General features: G+C 52.1%; 1 protein-coding gene across 1 annotated transcript; it reads right to left on the bottom strand.

The window, feature by feature from the left end:
- Positions 1-1,196: 1,196 nt before the first annotated feature.
- On the bottom strand, positions 1,197-9,200 carry LOC130582921 (protein DGCR6). Its single transcript, XM_057381904.1, has 5 exons — positions 8,985-9,200; positions 8,756-8,916; positions 8,070-8,170; positions 3,994-4,134; positions 1,197-1,955 (listed from the first exon to the last, which is right to left on the bottom strand). The coding sequence occupies exons 1-5, from the start codon at positions 9,104-9,106 to the stop codon at positions 1,872-1,874; spliced, it is 609 nt and encodes a 202-aa protein (XP_057237887.1). The 5' UTR covers positions 9,107-9,200; the 3' UTR covers positions 1,197-1,871.
- Between the last annotated feature and the right edge of the window lie 142 nt (positions 9,201-9,342).

Here is a 9,342-nt window from a genome sequence, read left to right as displayed (position 1 = left end):
GTGTCACCCTCTGGTGACACAATGACACTCGCTTGGGAAAATATCAGTAACCTCCACATTGCTCCAGTTTCGGGGGGCTGAGTGATTGTTCCTCTGCTGAAATCCTGCTGACCTGATCACAAGCCATCCCAGGGACTTTGCTCCCTTAGGATAACCYTTCCCACGGGTTATCCACATCTGACCCCCTGCAGCTCTCCACCTCAGCCTTTCTGAAATTCAACCTGACCACAGGCATGGAAAATTTCAGCTTGGATTCGATCAGCYGCCTGGCAGAGCCATCTGCAAACAGATGGTGGAAGCAGGAAGCCCGAGAGCTGCTGTTGTCATGGCAGTACTGGAACAGCCCCCGTGATCCCCAGCACTGGCTCTCCTTGGAGACACAGCAGCAATCCTGGATCATGGGGGGCTCTGGACCAAGGTGGGCTCTGCTCCTTGCCCCACAGGGGCAGTGCAGTGGGGCTGAACCCAGTGGAATAACCTCGACCCCAGCTCCTCCAGCCATTCCAGAACGCTTGTGTGGAGGAAAGGGGAGCTTCTGGGAGGCAGCATGACCCCCAGTGTCTGGGCATCCTGTCCTGCCATAGAACCCACTGCTCACCCCTGCCTTCCCCACTCTCACCTCGGGAAGCAATTTCTGTGCTAACAGCTCTGGTCACAAACCTGAACATAGATGTGGACTTTACCCAGTCTGCACCAGGGGTTACCCTATGTCCTCCCAGGAGGACTAAGGTGTTTCCAGAGGGSAATGTTGTTCACCTTGCCCCTCACCATTTTTTCAGCAGTGTAGTGCAGAGCTCCCACCTGAGGGTCCACAGACAACACAGTTCCAGGAGGTTTCTGGGGACCCTGAAGTGGTGTAGGTCCCACACCAGCCCACTTTCCAGACAGGGATTTTCAACCAGGAGGTGAAGACCCCACACAAGCAGTTGGTTGTCTCCAGCTGCAGAACCACAGCAGCATCACCCACAAAGGGAGCAAAAMCCCACACATGATGGAAACGGGAGGGGGCCTCAATCCTGAATTTCTGAAAGTCTAATTGATCTTTGTTTGCACTGATCTTGTTTGTCTCCTCCACCACCACCGCTCCCCACCATAAGGCCACCCACAAGTTCTTCCAACACCCTGAAAGCTCTCTRAAACACTCCAGGTTCCTCCCAGTTTCCATCTAATGCACCACACTCATCAGCTGAGGACAGGACAAACACAACCACTGGCATTCAGAAAGCTGCAACCCCAGAAAGGTGGGCAGTATTTTATTTCTCCTTATTTGGAAACTGGTTTTAAAGGGCAAAACAAAAGCTCTTGAGGCTTCTCTGCTTTCCAAGTGAGTGGGAACACTGCTAACACCAGCCCAGTAACTCGGTTGAGGCCTTAAATCCTCCTTTAATACAGCTAATGCTGGTACCAGCCTGGAGGAGATTCTGCGAAGGGTCTGCCTATGTGGTTGTTTTTGCCTCAAGAACACACAGAAGCATCCCTGAAACTCTTTCCCCCACAATTATATAATCTAAACCCAGGRTCACCCTCACACAGCAGGGCTCAGTTTGCTGCCTCAGTGCTCAGCCCAGCCTAGGCTCAGTGATGGCCTCAGTGCTGCTGCAGGACATTGCTGGCAGGTGACCATGCTCCATCAGCTCCCAGCTCAGGCAGATGCAGMTGACACTGCTCCGATGACCAGAGAACCATCCCCAGGCTCCCAACCACCCCTGAGCCAGGCTCTGCCTGCCCCAGCTCTAATCTAAGTGCCTCAGCAATTTCTCCTACTCCCATAGCKTCTTCCTGACACAATATAAAGCAAATGCATGGACAGTCTGTCATTTAGAGGAAAGTCAGAGGAAAAACTCTGGGAAGTGAACAGCAGATTTGCTCTTTCAGGGAAAAGCCTTCTCAGCCTCAGCTTCCTTCTGCTGCAACTTCCGAATCAGCTCCAGCAAATTCATCTGTAGAGTCAGCTCCTGCAAAGGGAGAGACATTTGTTTGTGCAAGGAGATGATTCCATTCCCTGCTGCAGGAAGCAGGAAGCACTGGCCTGTACCACCTCCTCAAGAGCTACTTGTTCTTAGGGAATTTAAGAAAAGTTGGCAAATAAAAACCAAAGGCTTCATCTTGTTTAAGCATTTCTCTAAAACATGGAACAGTAATGTCTTAGCAGACCTGCTGCAAACTGTGGCTGTCTTAGGAATCCCAGTGCTTGAGGATTCCTTAAGGATCGAGGGAGGCTCTGTCTTCTTGACCATGATAAATGGCAGGGGCTATGAGGGCTGGCCAGTTCTGCTGAGGAGGCTGAGGAGGGGCAGTAGCCCCGGAGGAGGTTCTTCAGGTCCCTCCCCACATCCTTCATCAGCATCTCCAACTCCCTGCCCCTTTACCAGCTGAAGGTCAGGAGGAGGGATCACTTTGGGAACCCTCTGCGTGGGGTCCAAGGCAGGTGCAAGGCAACACATTGCTGTGCTGGAGYATCAAATTCCCTACAGGCATTTCATTTCCCATTCCTGGGAAACTCCCTATTCCAGGACCACAATCAAATGGAGATACCAAGGTCAGCTCATGGTTCCTTTGCCATCTGCTTATTCTTCAGTTATGTCTAGCTCAGAGATAACATGGTRGAGCCGCCAATTCGTGAGTGTATGTCTGTGACTCAGCCCTGCAGACACAGAGCAATCTGTTTTTGTAAAAATATATCCTCTGCACAAGGAGGCATTTCATACAGACTGGGGGGGAAACACATCAGCTGATGGGAACCATGTGAACAGATTCCAGCAGGGATTTCTTGGTGGCACTCACAGGCACAAGCCAAGATCCGGGTCAGGTGTGGCACCTATCCTAAAGGCAAACATACACAAACCCAGCAAACTGGAACTCTGATAAGGGTTATTACTTACAAAAACAACATAAAGAACAGGGCAGGAGGGAGAGAAAGGGCTCCCTGAATTATATAGCCAGGGAATAGAAGCACTGAAAAATGAGAGGCTTGTTCAAGGGAATCATGTGGATGGGTGTTAGAAAATGCCTGTTTAGCTTAATTTAAACCAGCTTTTCTCAGCAGTAGGTCTTTACCAAAGTGACATTTAATCAGCTGAAAAAACAGAGTTAAGAACAGCCTGTCTCTATGTCCCCTACAAACTTGTGTGGCTTTACAACAAGACTTGGGAAGTCTGAGKTTTTTCATTCCTGCGGTGGCACAAGGACAATGTAGACAAACCCAGGTGACTGTTCAGATGTTTTGAGAACAAATGCACTGGGGAAACTGGGAACAATTCTTTAATCACAGTTTGAGATCACCAGCTCCAGTAAGTCACATGCAAGAAKGAACAAGGTGCCGAATAAATAGCCTTGAAGGCAGTTTTTAGAGCTAAGCTGAATACACAAGCAGCAATCAATTCTTTTAGTGTTTTTCAGACCCATTTGAGAGTCACAGGATTGCAGGCTGCTGGCACAGTGCTTCTTCCCTTGACATTGGAAAAAACACTGCAGCAAGTTGGGAATGCAGCCCAGTGGTACCTGGGTTTCTGCTCTTTTGTTATGAAYTGAGTACAAGGTCTGTCCAGGGCACACCATCCACCAGCTGGGAGGCAAAGGACAGATTGTTCTGTCTGACAAAGCCATCCCCAACTCATTAATGGTGAGATTTAAAAAAAAAAAAATTAAAAATATTTGCCCAAGAGTACTGYCAAACAGAATCAGAGAATGGTTTGCATTGGAAGGGATTTTTAAAGCTCATCCATCCCCAAACCCTACCACAGGCAGGGACACCTTCCACTATCCCAGGGTGCTCCAAGCTCTGTCCAACCTGGCCTTGGACACCTCAGGGGATCCAGGGGCAGCCAGAGCTGCTCTGGGMACCCTGTGCCAGGGCCTCCCCACACTCACAGGGAAGAATTTCTCCCCAATATCCCATYCATYCCTGCCCTCTGGCAGCAGGAAGCCATTTCCGGTGTCATGACACCCCAGGTTTTTGTCAAAATTCCTCGCCTGTTGTGCTGAAACACCAACCTGGGGGTTGGTGGTGATGTAGAAGCCAGACACTCCGGCCTTCTCCAGGGTGCTCTGCTGGTCAATTACTTTTTGGTCCAATTCCAAGACTATYTTCTCATCCATCATTCGCTGTTCCTCTCGGATCTGTTGCTCCATAGCCTGGAAAACATAACAGTCAATAGAACAAAGTGAAATAGCTGCCTTCTTCCCAGYTTTCTCTCATCTCTAAGACATCATCCCTAAGACTTTTACTGGAACTCAAGAGCAACTGGACCCCGAATCCCTCCTGGTGAATCCAGGGATAGCAGTGGGCAACTAGCATAGCTCCAGGTCTTAACACCTCTACCTGCAAAGCTACCACTCAAGAAAATGCAGGGAAATCATGGGAGCAGCCTGCTCTYCGAGTGTTTGGGAGACCAGGAAAGAGCATGAGGAACTACTCAGTGTCTGAATCACTTTCCCCGATGAGCCACCATCTGAGCTATGGCTGAGCTCAGCCCAAGAACTATGTGCYCCTTTCAGGTGAGGCTGAAGGAAGCCTTGGAGGAGCAACACATGCCACTGAAGCTCATCAAAATGACTTCCTGCCTACTAATATGGAACTGGAGATGTAAACCCCACCCAGATTCTACTGATTCCTGAAAGGACCTGAATGCTGGGGCTCTATTTCTGACAGAYTGAGAACATTATCAAAGAACAACTTTGCCAGAATAGCCCCAACYAGAAGGACATGGCCACTCCTGCCTCACCAACATCTGCCCAAACTTCAGCAGTCTCTGTGCTGCCTCCAGAGAACAAGTGGAGCCCAGCAAATGTAGATGCCAAAGGCACGCTGGAAATCAGGAGTGGAAGCAGAGAGCAGGACTGCAGGGGACAAACAGAGCACAGCACAAGAGCCCTGYGTGTGCAGAGGTAATACACCCTCACCAGGCTGCACTGAGTAGCAGACTTGCTTTGCAAGCCACAGGGAATACCAGGAATCATCAAATCTCATGATGATTTCATCTCACACTCATTCTTCTAGGGTGGGCAGGTGAAGGGGCGGATTCTGCCCCTCWGYTCTGCTCAGGTGAGACCCCACCTGCAGAGCTGCCTCCAGCCCTGGGGGCCCAGCACAGGAAGGATGTGGAGGTCCTGGAGCATGTCCAGAGGAGGCCACGGAAATSCTCCAAGGGCTGGAGCCCCTGTGTGGCCTTAAAGTCCCTTCCAGTTCCTCAAGAGAGCTGGAGAGGGACTTGGGAAAAGGGATGGGGTGACAGGACAAGGGAGAATGGCTTCAAATGGAGAGGGCAGGATTAGATTAGATATTAAGAGGGAATTCTTCCCTGTGAGGATGGTGACACACTGACAAAGGTTGTACAGAGAAGTGTTTAAGGCCAGGCTGCATGGGACTTGGAGCAACCTGGGATAGTGGCAGGTGTCCCTGCCCATGGCAGAGTGTGGGACTGGATAAACTTAAAGGTCCCTTCCAATCCACACCATTTCATGATTCTCTGGTTCTCCTGCAAGAAATAAGAGAGAAATAAGCTATGAGAGAACATCCAGAGGGCAACGAACATGGTGAAGGGCTTTGAGGGGAAGCTGAGGAYACCTGGTCGGTTCAGCTGGAGGAGACTGAGGGGAGACTCAATGAAATTACAACCTCTTTGAGAAGGGAAGAAGAGTGGCAGATGCTTATCTGTTCTCTGTGGTGACCCATGGGAATGGCCTGAAGTTGTGTCAGGGAGGGTTAGGTTGGATATCAGGGAAAGGTTCTCCWGTCCCCAGAGGGTGCTGGCACTGCCCAGGCTCCCCAGGGAATGGTCCCGGCCCCGAGGCTGCCAGAGCTCCAGGAGCGTTTGGACAGCGCTGCCAGGGATGCACAGGGGGGATTGTTGGGGGTCTGGGCAGGGACAGGGGCTGGATGGGATGGTCGTTGTAGGTTTCTTCCAACTCTGCTTATTCTATGCTTCTGTGAAATGGCACAAGTTTCAACATTTACTTGAACAATGCTGTCCCTCTGTAACAGAGAACACAGGCATGTGCTCAGCTTGAAACATCCATGAGGTTAAACTATCCCCACTTAACAGAAAAGCAGAAGTCACAAATCCCAGGATTTCCTCCATTAGTGGCTGGTGGTTAAAAAGGCTTTGGAGGAGAGCTGAACATCACCCTRCCACAATTCCTGGTGAAAATCCAGAATTTGTGTGACAGAACTCTTGGCCATGAATCGTCTGGGAAAGGGCTGAGGTGTGTCTGCAGCAAGGGTGTATCCATGGCTCTCTGCAAAAGGTGTGACCTCACAAAAAGCAGTTATCACTGACATGGGGTGGGAGSTACCTCTCAGAATCTCTTCTGGATGTAGAGCCCACAATGAGCACATTGTGWGAACCTTTCACAGAACCACCCGTAATTAAGGAGGATGCAGAACTAGAAGGTGACCACACAAGAGCTGCTCCAGAGAAAACATTCAGGGCAGGATCCCATTGCAATGAATGGGGAGAAACGCAAGAAAACTCCAGACTCAAGAGAAGGCAAGGCAGACGGATGACTGCTCCTTCATCACAGGATGCTGAGGAATTAACCTAAGCAAGCTCTGTMCTCACATTTTCTTCAGTTTAGGGTTTCAGATAATTTGTGGGAGATACAACAGATTCAAATCCCTCATTCCYCAGATTTTTCCTCCTCTCACCCACATCAGTGTGCCATCATCTCCTCCACTTACTGTGCTGGAGAAGARACTTTCTTTGGGCCTGAAAAACCCCCAAATTTAAGTGCCTCACATTGTTTAGCACTGGCATTTAATTTTGGRTTAGAGAAAAGTGCCTTACCTTGGACAAAACTGAGGCTTAAGCACAARTTTTGCTTCAGCCCTTGTAGCCACTAATCCTGTATGATGGGCTAAGCTTTTCTAAACACCAGAAGTTCCACTGAGAAGTCAAACATCTAAAACCTACACCTTGTATTACCTGTCCTGGGAGCCCAAYCCCAAGCTATCTTGTGGGAGCTGGTCATGGAAACCCTTAACCACAGAGGGCAGCCCCAATTAGATGCATATCAGACAGAACAATCTGTTCCCAAAATGCCCTACAGCAGAAACACCAGAGGATGAAGAAGGGAAGAAGTGACTCTGTTAATAGCTGGGAGAGGGAAACAGAAGAAAGGCACAGGGCAGGTAGATGGAAGCAGGACGAAGCTGCACAGCATGTAAGACAAGGAGAAGTGAGACATATTTGGGCAATTTGATGAAATACTGTTTAAAACAGGCAGTAGAGATTACTGCTGCAAGTCTAAGTTACTCAGAGACAGAAGTAATAGGGACAGYTACCAGAGGTCTAGCCTGGCTTTAGTCACCTTGACAGGAAAYGAGGAATGTGGAAACACCAAGGGATCCAACGGCGAGCACTGACATGGTGCTTGTCATGGGCCAAGGCAGGAAACAGTTCTCATTGCCTAATGTGGACCAAAGCAACTTCCCCCCATATTTCAACTGCACTAACATAACCAGCTACTTGATATTTTCTTATCTTACAAAACTGCCTCTATCACCAGGTGACAGAAGTCCTTTGGGACTGAATCTTTTCTAAATGCCTTGGGATGTTCTCAGAAACTATTACTATAATTATGAAACTCGAGGTGTTTCCTSCATATCAGTGCTACTCAGTAAAATGTGATTATTTTGAGTACTGTCTACTTYTGACTTGTTACAATGTCATGGCAGATCTCAGGTGCCTTCTCCATGTTTTCCATCACTTGTTTTCTGTCTTATAGAGGCTTCAACACATCAGATAATGGTGGATCATTAAAGTACTGCGGAGAGCATTGCTTTGGAGCAATGAGCTTCCTGAGCTTCCACAATTTACAGATCACACCTGGGATGGCAAGAACCTGGTCCCTTGGAGGGACAATAGGTAGAGCAAGTAGAGGAGACCTCCAAACTGGGGTGGGGAACCTAGGTCTGTGCTAGCAAGGCCAGCCAGGACAGCTGATGTCCCCTGAGGCTGCAGGGCAGGGATAGTGTGTGTAGATGCTGCAGTGCTCCTGCAGCAATGARGCTGTGAGAGCCCTGGGAAGGGACACAGCTCTGTACCCGACCTCCCCCCCAGCCCCCTCACCTCCATCTCACGCTGCTGGGCTGCACGGAGCAGTGGCAGGTTGTGGGGCCTGCAGCACTGCTGGGCCTCCTTGTGCCGGTGGAACAACTCCTGCTTCAGCCCTGCCGTGGGCACGGGTGGCTCAGGTGGGTGTGCTACTGCCAGCTGTCCCCAGTGACACCCCCACCTCCCCCCAGTGCCCTCCCCACAATCTCCACTGTCACTTCCCGTAGCTCCCTTGTGCCCGCACAACTCACACCCAGGACCCCCAAACAATGCCTCCCTTTACAATGCCACCCCCGCAGCCTCCCCARCCTGCCCCTCTCAGCGTCATCCCCAACCCCCCAGTGCCCATCACAGACCCCCAGTGCCCTCTAGTGTCACCCCAGTGTCCTCCCCTGTCCCACAACCTTCCCCGGCAATGTCGTTCCCCACCCCGTCACTGCCCCCCAGTGCCCACACCCCACCCCCCAATGGCCCCCACCGCCCCTCCAACGTCTCACCCGTGCCCCCCAAACCTCCCCTTCACCTCAGAGATGCCCCAGGGCCGTCTCCCCTCGCAGTGTCCCCATCACTCCCCTGCAGTGCTGCCCAACACCTCTGTCATTTCAGCGCTCCAAGACGGCCACCTTTGCGCCCTTCGCCCCAGTACCCCCCTCTCCGGCCCTCCCAACGTCCCGGGATTACCCCCCCGGTGCCCCCGGTACCGCGGTGCTCGCTGTGCAGTTGCCGCCGCTGGCTGTACAGGTTCTTCTCGGTGAGGTGCTGGATCTCCAGCAGCCCCTGCACGATCTCGAACACAGTCCCGTCCAGCAGCGCCAGCGCCAGCTCGGACAGCGTCGTGTACGAAAGGCGCTGCTGGCAGGCGCTGCGGGCAAAAACCGGGTCAGCGCCGGCACCGGCAGCGGCCCCTGACCCCCCTCGGGCTACGCTCACCTGGGTAGTGCCTTGACAAGCGCCTGCAGCTCGGCCAGCAGCCGGTAGTGCCGCTCCTGCTGCCGGGATAGCACCTGCTGCCGCTGCTGCTCAGCTGCCTCGTACCCACCGGGTCGCGCCATTGTCGCCCCCCGGCGCCCTCACGGTCCTGTTGCGAGTTGCGATGTGCGCCTGCGCGGGCTCCAGGGCGCCCTCACCCTCTCGCCGGGATGCGCGCCTGCGCAGAGCCGCTTGAGAGCACCCGTCTGCCGGAATCTGCGCATGCGCCGGGCCACACGCGACCTCACCCACCCTCCCGAATCTGCGCATGCGCGGAACCGCCCCCACACCCCCGAGCGCCTCCGTGGTCGTGCCCGTC

Source organism: Malurus melanocephalus, unplaced genomic scaffold (assembly GCF_030028575.1).
Source record: "Malurus melanocephalus ecotype Western Australia unplaced genomic scaffold, MMel_1.1 scaffold_540, whole genome shotgun sequence".
NCBI classification, from domain to species: Eukaryota; Metazoa; Chordata; class Aves; order Passeriformes; family Maluridae; genus Malurus; species Malurus melanocephalus.
This window is presented reverse-complemented; position numbering and strand designations above follow the sequence as displayed.